The 15,498-nt window shown below is 41.6% G+C and overlaps 1 protein-coding gene across 3 annotated transcripts in view; it reads right to left on the bottom strand.

Annotated features, from left to right (window-relative positions):
* The window catches only part of fmn1 (formin 1), a 377,136-nt gene that overhangs the window by 62,576 nt on the left and 299,062 nt on the right, over nucleotides 1-15,498 (bottom strand). For all 3 annotated transcript variants that reach the window (XM_041214614.1, XM_041214615.1, XM_041214617.1), the window contains one exon: nucleotides 723-872. In XM_041214614.1, coding sequence (XP_041070548.1) covers nucleotides 723-872 — 150 coding nt within the window. The remainder of the gene's footprint in view (nucleotides 1-722; nucleotides 873-15,498) is intronic.

Consider the following 15,498-nt stretch of genomic DNA (forward strand, 5'->3'; position numbering starts at 1 on the left):
TGAAATGCTGAATCATAACAAAGAGTACAATCGTGCAAAAAGTGATTTTGCCATAAAACTGAGAAAATGCCAATCTCTGAGTCGTAATGAAGCCCTCACATAAAAACTTCCTTCATGAAACCCTACCTAAAAGCATATATGGGATAAGGTTATTCTTTCTCAAACCAATAAAATCAGAAGACTGTTGCGAGAGCAGTGTCACGCAGTTTGATGTCCCCAGCAGGGTACCTGGGGTCAGATGTGGTGCCGTAAATTCAGTGTGGGGCTTTGACATTGTGCTAAGTGTGGCCCAGGTCTGGGGGGTTTCTCTTTGATGCAAGTGAAGTTTAATAACTGGAAAAGCATTTGCTTTTATTTGTTGGTACTGTCTGCGACAGTAATATCAGCTCATTTAGGCTGGTTCAACATAAAAATGCACTAGTGAAGCAATCTGTTACAAATTAGCGCAGCTCTCATTCCACTTTATTAGCAGGTAATTGAAAAGAGTTGGGAAAGTGTAATTTATCAGATTATGTGTGTTTATCTTCCTTGTGGGTATAACAGACTTTGGCAACTTTTTCAACATACCCAGGGGGATTGAACTTCTTTAAGCTAAGTTAATAAAAAAAAAACAAATAAAGTCAATAGAGTGTCATATAGTGGTACAATAAATATGTTCAGATTAAAATGTTATAATTCTGAAATGAAAAGACTTTCAATGGATTATTCCACCCCCTTCTTACCTTTCTTTGGAGATGTTTTTACTCTCACGTTTCCAAGTATTCTTAAAATCAGTACAGAACTCAAACCACAACATGAATACGTAGTTTGGAGTAATCTCTTTCTCCCCGGGTTTTGGCTTCACTCCAAAGAACCTTATTGAATCTTCAAAGCTAGGAGGGAAGGGGGAAAAAAAACTGTCAACACGTAAAACTGCTAGTGGCTGTAGTTTCCCTGAGGGCTTGTTCCAAAGTCAGTAGCTAATACTCTGTAATTACTGTGACTTCCCTGTGCTTCAACATTCATGGCAGCAACACTTGTCAAGTAGAAGGTAACCTTCAAACACCTACAGTCTTCCCAGGAGGAGATATTTGGAATGGCTACATAAACATGCCCACATACATGCACAAATCTGAGTATTAAGGTCAGAGCTATCAATACCCTTACTTAAATACTCCCAACTCTACAAATTAAAAAAAAAACTTAGCAAAGTAAGAAATCAAGACCACATTAGTCTGCAAAAGTGAGGGACTCCAGGCACATAACATAAACAAGTACAGACACATAAAATCTGAACTGCACACTTTCCCTTTCATTCATGCACTTCAAATAGTTGGTATCTGTTTAAACTCATGCTCTCTCTGACAACTAAGGTGCCATTCAGTTGAAATGCAATGAAATCCAATATTGTGTTACTGATCTCAGCAACATATCTACATAAATGTCAGGCACAGATTCAATATAATGACATGAAATAATGCATTAAATTGTTTTCTTGTTGGAATTTCATTGAGAACCACAGTAAATACAATTCATGTACTCCATAGAAAGACAATTAATTCAATATGATCAAAATAGATACTTCACACATTTATGTTTTATTTACTTTATGCATTCTTGTCTCTTCTAGCTTCACATTGCTGTTTCCTGCCACAGGTTTTATTTTTAAATAGTTTTCTGTTTCACTCGTCAACATAGCAAACATTCATTAAATTTATTAGGAATAACATTTCTCAAATTGGTTCCATTAATGTGTGATGCATTTCGATATATCAGCAGTTTGAAGGTTATTAATAATTTTATGTTGGACCTTCTTGGCTTTTGTCTTTGAGAAATATTTAAATTCTAAGGTAAATATTTAGCACTATGCCAGAACAATTACTAGAATCCTGCAGAACATACACCTTTCTTCAATCAGCAAAGTTACTTGAAGATAGGATAAACATTTTAAGCGGCTTAATTTTCACTAGTTGGGATGAGTCTCGGTCCCTCGAGCTCACATTAGTCTGCAACTGAACAATGATTATTTTACTGTCCCTCAAGAGAATAACACATCAAACATTTACACATAGATCTACATCATTTTAATGGAAACCATCAGGATTGGTTTATATAGCAGTAAAAATGCAAAAAAAAAAAATTATGAAAAAGAACCTTTAATTTGCAGTAAAAAGTGTTTCAAAGAGTTCCCTATAGTAAAAATGTCTATATAAACACCAGGGAGTATTAATTAGATCATTAATTAGTCACTTGTGTAATCAACTTAAAATTCTTTAAATAACAATTGTGACCATGTTGTTTTAATAGTTTAAATAAAATTACATGAAAGAACACATTATTTTATTACCTATCACTTTCAACATTGAAAAGTGCTTGTGACAATGGTGATGAATAGACTGATAATTTAAACCTTCAGGAAAGGAACCAGACGCACAAAGCTTCCCACAATATCTGCATATAGATCACCCCCAATACCTCTTTCTGCAAGAGTAACTACAAGTTAGGATTACAAAATTACACGTCAATTTATCGCAGGGGCAAAACAACTTGTCCCTGGCACTGAATTTTACTGTGACGTCAAGCTACCTACTTAATTGAAGGTCTCATATCTAGGCATACAAAGCTTGTATTCACCCCTCAAAATGTGGCCTCAGAGGGGTTACACCCTGAAAATGTCACACATGGGGGTGTCACACCTTTGAAACTTCTCTTAATATCCAACTGATTAAGTGTAAAAGTCCTCTAGAAAAAAGTCAATGAAGGGGCCATTCAAACAAATGAAAAGAAAGGCCCATTAGGCCTAAACCATACAGTGACTGGTGCAAATCTGACAACAGCTAACCATAATTTTGGAAACAATAAAAAGCAAACTTCAGAACTGATATTTTTGAACAATTTACTGCCATATGATTTCCAGAAGCAATCAAATTTGCCATGAGTAGATTGTTTCATAAAAGTCATCGGTCTTTGGCTGGGATTTTCCACCCCGACATCAGCAGGAAAATCCCGCCCCTCATGTACATTTAGAATTTTATTCCCCGTATAGGCGGCCCTGTAACAAATACTGTATATACTCGTGTACTGTGGAGGTCAGTCAGCTAGACGGTTGGGCTGTAATGCAGAATTGTGCCAAATACGTGGGTTCAATCCCATTACTGGCTGTGGTTGTACATGGAGGCCTGCCTCTTTGCGCTTCCCCGTGTTTGACGTGGAAAGGTGCCCCACATTCTGTATACAAGATGCACTGCAGCAACTCACCAAGGCTCCCCTGACAGCATATTCCAAAGCCATGATCACCTAGAAGGAAGGGCAACAGATGCATGGGAACATCACACCTGAAATTCCACCTCCAAGCCACACACCAACCTGACCTGGAACTACATCGCCGTTTCTTCACTGTCGTTGGATCAAAATTCCGGAACTCCCACCCTAAAAGCACAGTGGGTGTAACTACATTGCAGTTCAGTGCAGTTTGACACCAGGCTGGGGACATTTGTTTGGGTGGTGTAGGGGTGAGGACTCAGATGTACTATCAATCTGCAAGATGACAACATGATCCTGTCTCATCATCTGGTTACCCTGTTGTCAGGCTATGTCTTAGCTTTCCCAAAGACCTGTGGGAGTGCAGACTATAGGCTATCTGTGATTCCATGGAAGCCTCTATCTAAGCAGTCAACGCTCACCAGAAGGAATGAGAATCCCACTGCTGGCAACTTGCTCTACACCCCTGTGGCAAGTGGGCCGGTTTGAGTTTGGGCCTGGGGGGGATTAAATTCCCACAAAAATGCCGGTGTGTCGGAAACCCAGCATGATGCTGCTCACTTCCAGTTCTAATTGGGGTGCATTGGAGGCATAAGGAAAACCTCTGTGCAGATGTTGAGTTCCTAATTTAAATATGTAAAGAGGCAATTAATTCTGACTTAGCATTTTGCCTTTAACAGCCAGTGCATGGGTTTCCCAAGTTATGAAACTCACCAGGGTCAAAAAAGCGAGAGCATGGTGGGGATTCTCTGTGAAACTGACAGGTGGGAAAGCCTTTAAGGATGAAACTGTGCAGGTGCTTCCTTGCCTAGGTGAAAGGTTTGCACTCACAGGGTTTGTTCTGAGAATGTGCTTTCAATGCTTTACAGATAATTCCAACATCTTTGAAATCAGTTCACCCATCTTGGGTAGGGTTGCCAACTGAGGTTAAATATATTCCTGGAGATTTCATCACAAGTCTTGCCTCCATGTTACAGCTATTAGTCGGCTAGCACGTCCATCCTTGTGACGTACTTCCTAAACCAATTGGAAAGCAAAAAGACTCATTACCCAAGTGGATGATGCCTGACTGTCAGCTAAGCAGCCTTCTTCCCCATTTTCAACATTTTTTTTTCTTCTGGTAAACAGAAATGTTCATTAAAAAAAAATGACAAAAACACAACTTTAAAAAACGCCCCTATGATATTTCTCCAGAGTTGCACACAGCAGTATCCTGGAGATTGATCTTCAATTCCTGGAGAATCCAGGAGAGTTGGCAACCCTAATCTTGGGCTTTGGATCTGTATTTCCCAGCTGACAATCATCCAAGCAGTATGGGAACAGCTTAAAGGGCTTTACCTCGGATACTTTAAATCTTCTAAATGTCATGATTTAACACTATTTTTCTAAAGACTGGAAGGTTGCGACAATCCAATCAGAAATATCACATAAATGCATTAACGTGCCTCAAGGTATGAACTGTGGTTGGTTTGGAACAAGACGCAGGAAAAAAGGTCTGAGTGAAGTATTCCATGCAACAGAACATGCATATCACATTGAGCAGCAGTGCTTGTGAAGCATATTCCATCTTAGAAATGTACATGCGTTACATAATGAAAAGCATGCAGCTACCACAATGCTGGGTGTGGGCAAATTTGAATATTAAAGAGAATACTTCTGACAGGAAAGTTTAAGTTCCAAGTCCCTGATGCTTAAATGAAAGATTTTTTTTTACAACCCACAACACACATACTTTAAAAATGAAATAATGTCTTTTCTCAACATCAGAATTCGTTTAAGATCAAAACCTGAAGGAGAGAACTAAGAACAGAGTTGCTTTGATAACTTAGCAACCAGCAGAATGGTTTTACCAGTTTGCTTTGCATGAGACAACCGGTCCAAATCCTACTGGAAACTTTGAAATATTGTAAATGTTTAATGTTTAAACTAATTTTCAAATTAAATCTTTTTAATAATTAATTTTAATGGCGTTTCTTTCTCATTGGAGAGCCACCAATCATTTCTAAGCAATATAAGCATGAATTTTGGTCAAATTTGTCATTTGACAAAAAGGGTTTTGCAGGTTTTATTTTATCTGGCTTCCACACAAATCAACACCCTCGTTTTAATCTTTTAATAATATTATTTTATGTTTGTTATGGTGTCTTTTTACATCGTCTTAAACACTTTTTATATTGACTGCCATACAACCAGAAAAAAATCCTGTTTAGCCAATAATAATTCATCTCTATTTGGAATTTAAGTCTTAAGTTTTTGTCATTTTTTTGAACATTTCCCTTTACCAGGAGAAATAAAAATACTGAAAATGGGACAAAAGGCCGTTGGCTGATAGTCAAGCATCATCCATTTGGGTAATGACTATTTTAGTTTTCCAATTGGCATAGGAAGACAGTACATTGCAAGGATGGATGTGTTGGCCGACTAATGGCTGGAGCGTAGAGGCAAGACTTGCAATGAAATCTCCAGGAATATATTTAATCTCAGTGCAAAGCAGGTTCTGCAATCCAGGATTAATTTTGTGTCTCATTACGGAGGCAAAAGTCATCGATGCTTGTCACAAAAATCTAGCTTCCTCTTGCCACTACACATGTGTAAACTCCATAATTTTGAATTGCATCCGAATAAACTTGATGCCCCTCAGGACTAGGGTTAATGCCAAAGCCAATTTGGAAACTTGCCTTCCATTCTAAACGTTATGGGTGGGACTTTCTGGTCGTCAAGCGGGAGTGGCAGATGGGACCTGGGAGCAGTGAAACAGTCCGCCGCCCGTAATTGGGCCCCGATTGCGATTTCACTGGCTGGCCAATTAACGGGCAGCCAGCGTGAAAGGCACGCTGAGGAGCTCAGCGCTGCCGGGGTGGGGAGTGGGAGGGGTGGGGGGCCGAGGGCGGAAGTCTGCGCATGTAGGGGGGGAGTGCGCACTGAAAGCTCCCTGAGGGCCCAGAGCTGCCTCAGGGAGCAGAAGAATTGCGGACACAAAAATAAACATTTTAGAAATGAGAGAAACACGTCCCCACATCTGGATCAGTCACACGAAGAAGGACATGTTTGAAATGATGTTTAAAATGCTTTTATTTTTAAAAAAATTACTCCCGCCCGTGGATGAGGTTTCATAAAAAACCCAAAGGCTGCCCGGCCGATTGGGCCACCCGCTAACCCAATGGTTGGACGGGCAGCGAAAAATATAAATTAATGACCTGTTTAAGGGCCATAATGGCCTATCGATTGTTGGCGGGCGCGCTGCTGACTCTCGCGGGCGCCTGCCGACCAAACGATCGCGTGAGTGCGCAATGACGCGGGGATGTTCGCCCGACATCATCGCGTGTGATTTTATATCCGATTGGGTCAGGCGCGGGCCCACCCGCAAGATGTGAAATCCTCCCCTACATCTCTTCACAATGCATTGTGTGGCGAAAAGTGATTGGTGAGAGTGGTAACGTGCTTGGTTTTTCCTCTCCTAAGTGGACAACCTCATCCCGCTGCTGCTGATATTCATCCAGCGTTGTTAGCATGCGGGAAGCCTAAACAGAAAACCGTGGCGTGTTACTTTTGGGCTTCCTGGGGGGGGGCCTCATTGTCAGGCATTCAGTGCCTGATCGAGGGTCCAGCATACGGGATTGGGAGGCCCACACAGAGAGCCACCCCCCACCCTTTTCGCTGACGCCTCCTCTTCCCTTTCCCCGCAACGCCCTTCCCATCAACACTTACCTGTTGGCCTGGGATCCAGTGCTGATCTTAGGCCTCTCCAGTGCAGTGCTATCAGTAGCCACTACACCTCCTTGGCACTGATGAGCACTGAGAGCTGCTGGCCTCTGATTGGCTGGAATATCTTGGCAGTTGGGACTTCCACCCTGGGGTCTTTGATCCCAGGGAAGACCTACCACTGGCCATATAAGTGGCTTCCCTAAAAGAGGCAGGGCTTTCATTTGCTCTTCAGTTGGCAGCTGAGACCCCTATTGCATCCAATAAGCACCACCCCCCATTATTAAGGAAGTAGTAAGAGAGTGGTTTGAAAATTATAATATGATTTGGTGAAAGCAGAATGATTTTAGGAAAGGAAAACTGTGTTTGACAAACCTATTAGAGTTTGTTTGAGGATGTGGTGTAAATGTGGAACTCGCTACCACAGGGAGTGGTTGAGGTGAAGAGGATAGTTGTTTTTAAGAGGAAACTAGACAAGCATATGAGGGGGAAGGGAATGAATGATTATGATGGTAGATTTAAATGAGAAAAGATGGGATGAAGCTTGAGTGGACCATAAACACTGGTTGAACCAAATGACCTGTTTTTTTGCCATACATCCTATATAATGATTTGTAACTGGCAGGGTTAATAAAGGGGAATCAGTGGATATAGCATATTTAGATTTTCAAAATACATTCGATAAGGTACTACATAAAAGGCTGTTGCACAAGGTAAGAGCTTATTGGGTTGGGTGTAATATATATATATATATGTATATAAATAATTTGTTAACGGACAGAAAACAGACATTATCTCCCCCACCAGGATGGTCTGAGGGCCCTTAGCTTCTTCCTCGAACAGAGGCCCGAACAATCCCCATCCACCACTACTCTCCTCCGTCTGGCTGAACTTGTTCTCACGCTGAACAATTTCTCCTTCAACTCCTCTCACTTCCTCCAAATAAAAGGTTTGGCTATGGGTACCCGCATGGGCCCCAGCTATGCCTGTCTCTTTATGGGGTATGTGGAACATTCCTTGTTGCAGTCCTACTCCGGTCCCCTTCCACAACTCTTTCTCCGGTACATCGATGATTACTTAGGTGCCGCTTCATGCTCTCATCGGGACTTGGAAAAATTTATTAATTTTGCTTCCAATCTCCACCCCTCCATCATTTTCACGTGGTCCATCTCTGACACTTCCCTTCCCTTCCTTGACCTCTCTGTCTCAATCTCTGGTGATAGACTGTCCACCAATATCCATTACAAACCCACCGACTCCCACAGCTATCTCCACTACAGCTCTTCACACCCCGCTTCCTGTAAGGACTCCATCCCATTCTCTCAGTTCCTTCGCCTCCGTCGCATCTGTTCCGATGATGCTACCTTCAAAAACAGTTCCTCTGACATGTCCTCCTTCTTCCTTAACCGAGGTTTTCCACCCACGGTCGTTGACAGGGCCCTCAACCGTGTCCGGCCCATCTCCCGCGCATCCGCCCTCACGCCTTCTCCTCCCTCCTAGAAACATGATAAGGTCCCCCTTGTCCTCACTTATCACCCCACCAGCCTCCGCATTCAAAGGATCATCCTCCGCCATTTCCGCCAACTCCAGCATGATGCCACCACCAAACACCTCTTCCCTTCATCCCCCTTATTGGCATTCCGTAGGGATCGCTCCCTCCGGGACACCCTGGTCCACTCCTCCATCACCCCCTACTCCTCAACCCCCTCCTATGGCACAACGCCATGCCCACGCAAAAGATGCAACACCTGCCCCTTCACTTCCTCTCTCCTCACCGTCCAAGGACCCAAACACTCCTTTCAAGTGAAGCAGCATTTCACTTGCATTTCCCCCAACTTAGTCTACTGCATTCGTTGCTCCCAATGTGGTCTCCTCTACATTGGAGAGACCAAACGTAAACTGGGCGACCGCTTTGCAGAACACCTGCGGTCTGTCCGCAAGAATGACCCAAACCTCCCTGTCGCTTGCCATTTTAACACTCCACCCTGCTCTCTTGCCCACATGTCTGTCCTTGGCTTGCTGCATTGTTCCAGTGAAGCCCAACGCAAACTGGAGGAACAACACCTCATCTTCCGACTAGGCACTTTACAGCCTTCCGGACTGAATATTGAATTCAACAACTTTAGGTCGTGAGCTCCCTCCCCCATCCCCACCCCCTTTCTGTTTCCCCCTTCCTTTTTTTTTCCAATAAATTATAAAGATTTTCCTTTTCCCACCTATTTCCATTATTAAAAAAAAAATTTAAAAAAAATATAAAAAAAAACCCACTAGAGCTATACCTTGAGTGCCCTACCATCCATTCTTAATTAGCACATTCGTTTAGATAATATCACCAACTTTAACTTTAACACCTATGTGTTCTATTGTACTATTGTCGTTGACATCTTTTGATGATCTGCTTCTATCACTGCTTGTTTGTCCCTACAACCACACCACCCACCCCCCCCCCACCTCTCTCTCTCTCTCTATCTCTCCGCCCCCCACACACACACCTTAAACCAGCTTATATTTCAACTCTTTCTTGGACTTGAACTCAAGTTCTGTCGAAGGGTCATGAGGACTCGAAACGTCAACTCTTTTCTTCTCCGCCGATGCTGCCAGACCTGCTGAGTTTTTCCAGGTAATTCTGTTTTTGTATTAGAAATAAATGGGTCACTTTCAGGTTGGCAGACTGTGGGGTGCTGCAAGGATCAGTGCTAGGGCCTCAGCTATTACAGTATTAGCTAATTTTATTAATGACTTAAATGAAGGGACAAAGTGTAACGTATCCAAGTTTGCAGAGGTACAAAGCTAGGTGGGAAAGAAAGTTGTGACGATAACACAAAGAGCCTGCAAAGAGATATAGGGAGTTTAAGTGAATGGGCAAGAAGGCGGCAGATGGGGGTAACCCAGGGAAATGTGCAGTTATTCACTTTGCTGGAAGAATAGAAAAAAAATATTTTTCAAATGGCGAGAAATTATTAAATATTGAGGTTCAGGGGAATTTGAGTGTCCTTATACAAGAAGCACAGGGAGTTAACATGCAGGTACAGCAGGCAATAAGGAAGGCAAATAGTGTTTTGGTCTTTATTACAAGGGCTTTGAAATGCAAGAGGAAGGAAGTTTTGTTGTAATTGTACAGGGCTTTGGCAAGACCACACCTGGAGTACTGTGTACACTTTTGTTCTCAGTGCCCAAGGAAGGATATACTTGCCTTAGAGGAGGTACAACAGAAGGTCATTAGATGATTCCTGGGTTGGGAGGGTGACCTATAAGTAGAGACTGAATAGAACGGGCCTCTCCTCTCTGAGAGGTGATATCAATGAAACATTTAAGATTCTGAGAGGATAGAATAGATGGTGAGAAGCTATTTCCTCAGCCAGTGAAGCTAGAACTAGGGAACATAGTCTCAGAATAAAGGGATGGTTATTTGGGACTGAGATGAGAAGAAATTTCTTCAATCAGAGGGTGTGAATCATTTGAATTCTCTCCAGCAGAGAGCTGTGGATGCTCAGTCGTTGAGTATATTGTGCTCAGATCTTGAAAATAGAACATGAACTCACAACCTTGTGACTCAATGCTACCTACAGGTCCAGGACTGAAAGAGGGGCAGAAGCACGAATATTAGAAGCATGGCATCAACAGACAAAAGGATATAATGAGTGAAACAGGTCAAAGGAAGGTATGGAGAAGATATGATTCAGAAATTGTCATGAAAAAGATTATGAATTCCACCAGTGGCGTGAGTTGGAGGAAAAAGCCCAAATACTACCACACTGGAAGCAGATTTGTTAGTAATGTCCATTCCACCACTGCACCAACCATTATCATTTTAGTGACAAGAACATTTATATTTTTAGTGTCTTTCCCTGAGAATAATGTCACAGGGTGCTTCATATTGGTGTAATAAAATTAGGATTTGAGCCAAAGAAGGAAAGTGGGAGAAATGTCCGAAAGCTTGGTCAAAAAGGTGTACTTAAAAAACGATTTTAAGTTTTGGTGGAGGAATGGGTCCTTTTCCATCTGTCTTTTTTGTATTTCATATGATCCCAGATGGTAAAGGAGGAAAGAGAGGTGGACAGGAAGAAGGGTTTAAGGAGGGACTGCCAATGTAGGTCAGGATGATGGGGGAGTGGGTCTTAGTATGGGATAGGATACAGGCAGCTGAATGCTGAAGGAACTGAAGTGTACAGAGAGTGCAGGCAGCAGGCTGCTGGGTGAGCACTCAAATAGTTTAGTCTGGAGATAACACAGTCTGGATGATGGTTTTGGAACAAGATAATTTGTTGTAGGGGAAAAGGCATGGGATGTTATGCAGGTGGAAACAGATTTGCAGCAAAAATTTCCGATATATTTTAGCAGCTGAGGAACAAACTCATTTTAAAAGAAAAAAGTCTTTTTGCTGGGTGGCCCTTGTGTATCATGTGGTTGAGCGCTTGGCTTCCAACCAGATATTTAAATCCAAGTTCTGTAGCCATTTGTCACTCCATCTTGTTACTTTAGTTGACTAATTTTTATTTTTAGATATTATGATGTAAAAATTGGCAAAAATTCCAACTGAACACAATCCAATCCTATTAATAGAGCTGTGATTTAACTTCTTTCTAGCTCTGTATTTGGGGAAAAAATATTGGTCTGTGTTCTGCTGTCAAAATAATGGCTCACATTTTGCTGCCAAAATAATGGCACTCACTGCCCTCAATCTGTAAATCAGCCATCAACTTGTGCCAAGGCAGAGAAATGCTGTGAATCGAGAATTACAAGTTGATGAACAGTTTGTGCCATTTCAGTGATAGCCTCATCAAAACAGCAGCTTACCCTCAACCACCATGTGTGTTTTATGAAATGACTACATGTACACATTGATTGCCAATTTAACTCACCGTAGAAAGTTAACAACGTGAGTGCCTCCTTGATGACAAGGTTTATGTTCCTGTAATGTCAATCAATCTCTCAGGCTCAAAGGCAATACATTAAGCTGTGGAGCCTGATTCCTAGAGGCAATAGCTTCTAGTGAAAGATATTTACATTTTTTAAGTTTAGATTTTTTTCTGACTTTTCCTTCCTGTCATTTTTTTTTCTTTTAATCTAATTTTACTTTCCTTCACTTTATTTCTCTTACTATGTCTGAATAGTCTCTAATTCACTCTCCTCCTCCATCATTCCTTTGTTTCTTCCTCAATCTGTAAATCTCATTGGTTAAGGAGATAGACAATGGTCCCATTGTTCAACAATGTCCCAGGTACCTCAGTGCCCCAGACATGCTGCCACCAGCCCACATTCCTGGATAAAATAGTTTTCAGCTGAAGAATAAACATGAGAAGACAAGAAATAGGAGCTGAAGTAGACCATACGGCCTGTCAAGGCTGCTCTACCATTCAGTACGATCATAGCTGATCCTGGGCTTCAACTCCATTTTCCCGCCCACTCCCCATATCCCCTGATTCCCTGAGAGACCAGAAATCTGCCTATCCCAGCCTGAAATATATTCAACAACGAAACTTCCACAATCCCCAGGGACAGGGAATTCCAAAGATTCACAACCCTTTGAGTGAAGTAATTTCTCCTCATCTCAGTCCCAAATGAACGGCCCCTTTTCCTGAGACTGTGCCCCCACGTTTTAGATTCCCCGCCCAGCGCTGACAATCTTTCAGCGTTTATCCTTTCCGAACCCCTTCAGAAATCTTTATGTTTCAATGAGATTGCCCGCCCTCCCACCCACATTATTCCAAACTCCAGAGATAATAGGCCCAAATAACTCAGCCTCTCATCATAGGACAACCCCCTCATCGCAGGGACCGATCTAGTGAACCTTTACTGTACCGCCCCCAACTATATCCTTCCTTAAATATGGAGACCAAAACTGCACACAGTATTCGAAGTGTGAGAACAAAGAGGGGAAAAATATACTGTAACAAGTGTGGCATGCTGTGAGATGCCTCATTCCAGAAAATCAGTCCAATAGTTTTTGTTGCACATAGCATGCTACAGGACATCCCCAAAATAGCACTAAAAATCGTCAACTAGTTAAGCCACAAGCTCTAGATCATAATCTTGACAAAATATTGCATTTGGCCTCTCATGGGCTTTCTAATCTTAAAAACATAAAAGCTAGAAATTGTTGTTGATTATAACAGATGAACATTTATCACCTTAATACAGCATTCCTCTGTCTAAAATTTAGCAGATATATTCATCTGCTTATTTTTAAGCCAGTTAGTGTTATTGCTAAAACAACAGGCAGGGGACTATCATACGCTTACAGTTAAAGTCTGACAGTTGGGTCCTATCTTAAATTGTATAACATATATCAAGATGATTATTTCTTTCATGACTTAGTTTTCCTACTTTCTGTTCATGTATTTGAATAACAGGTACATACAACTGCTTTAGTTATTGTCCTATTGCTGTATTATTAAGATTTCTGTTTTCACTTACATAGTGCTGAATCTTAAAATGTGTTAAAACTATTTCTAATCACAATGTCGTTAGGCATAATTTTGCAATTAAAACAAATGTTATGTAGAAAAAAATGACGTTCCTTTAAGAAAATATGAATAATGGGGGTGTACAGATATGATGTCCATGTCCCGTGAAACATGGTAGATGCTACATTTTGCCTCAATTATCAGTGATGGAGGCTGGGAGAGGGGGTAGGGCATCCATTTACCATGGAGATACATCCCTGATCTCAGCTGACGATCAGGCATCAGGCACCTTAACACATTAGCCTTTTGGAGGAAGAGTTCCCAGCATCCGGCTGCTTGCTTTGCTGTAGGCAAGATTTCAGAAACAGATTGTTTCCTTGTGAACTCTATCAAGCCCTCTTTGGTCTACGGAAGGTGAAGTATTATAACTGCATGCACAGGCTCTGGTGCAAGGATACATTTTGGAGCCCTCATTGCCATTGGTGAGCTAATAATAATTCTTTGTCCTCAGTGTTCAAAGGACACAAACTGTAGGAAGTAGACAAGAAGACATATTCCCCTGATTAGCATCTGGTTGCAATATGTCTGCCTATATGTGTACTAGAGCTTTTGCAGCAGGAAATGAGGTGTACAGCATGGGAAGGCGGGTGAATTGACTATTACATTTTTACCACAGTATTCAAATTATGGGTAAGATTTTCTGAGATCAACAACACAACAACAACAACTTGATTTATTTAGCACCTTTAACGTAACAAAACCTCGCAAAATGTTTCACGTGCAATATGAAGCAAAATATGACACCAAATAAGGAGATATTAGGACAGATGGCCAAAAGCTCGGTCAAAGAGAGAGGTTTTAAAGTGTGTCTTAAAGGAAGAAAGTGAGGTAGAGAGGCACAGAGGTTCAGGGAGAGCTTGGGGCCTAGGCAGCTGAAGGCACAGTCACCAGTTAAAGCAGGTAGAGCAGTTAAAATCAGGATCTTCAAGAGGCCGGAATTACAGCAGTGCAGATATACTGGAGGGGGTTACAAGCCAAGCTTGGAGGTTTTTGGGGAAAAAGGAGTGAGAATGTTAAAATCCTTCATGAGGAGCCAGTGTTAGTCAGCAAGCAAAGAGGTGATGGGCGAATGGGGATTTGAGGCGAATTAGGGCTTGGGCAGCAGATGTTTAGCTGATCTGGAGTTTACAGAGAAAAGAATGCGGGAGGCTAGCCAGGAGTGCATTAGAATCATTAAGTCCGGAGATAACAAAGGCAGGGATGAGGGTTTCAGCAGCAGAACAGCTGAGGGAGGGGTGAGTTGAGTGATGCTTTGGAGGTGGTCCTAGTGATGGTGCAGATACGTAGTTGTAAGATCATCTGGGGTCAAATATGTGACAGTGGTTGCGGACAGTCTAGCTCAGCCTCAGACAGTTGCCAGGGTCAAAGGGTAGCTGATCAGAAAATCTTGCTGCACTTCATGTCATTTTCCAAAGATAAACCACCTGCTGTATATAATGATGCTATGGGATCTTGGACCTCAGTTGTAATGACATCAATAATGACACTAATCAATCTTCACTCATTTCACTTGTCTTATGGAATCATTAGCTTGAATAAAATTCCATCATCTATTACCTTTACAGCACATGTTTCAGAAAGGAGAATGACAGAACTCAGGTTGCCTCATATCTCCAGTTAACAGCATGAACCTTTTCATGATCTGAAACATGTCTTCCAGCTCTTAAAGCTACTCGATGAAATTCAGTCGTTATTAGGGACTTCCTCTAAAGCCCAATTTAAAGTATTTTCAATTACCCAAATCGGATAGATGCCAATCTAGAAAACACATTCCCAAAAAAGCTGATCATCTCACAAAAGAGTCAACATCTCAGAAACATCCCTTTATGTAAGTCAATGGCTAGTGTCACTGTTTTGATGCAACAATGTGTTAAATTCCTTTTTTGCAACTTGGGATTTCAGAAATTTTTTTTTACCAGTTATTGGAATGGCATTCCACAATTCAGTTTACTCTTTTGGAAAAACTGAAAGGCAACATCCTTTTCTATGAAATGCGAAAGCAAGTAGTTACAATGAGAATGCAGTGGAATATGGACATGTAACTTAAGATGGGTGCTTATGTGTGGCTGACATGTATTAAGCATTAGCT

The sequence above is a fragment of the Carcharodon carcharias genome, chromosome 20 (assembly GCF_017639515.1).
Source record: "Carcharodon carcharias isolate sCarCar2 chromosome 20, sCarCar2.pri, whole genome shotgun sequence".
Taxonomy (NCBI): domain Eukaryota; kingdom Metazoa; phylum Chordata; class Chondrichthyes; order Lamniformes; family Lamnidae; genus Carcharodon; species Carcharodon carcharias.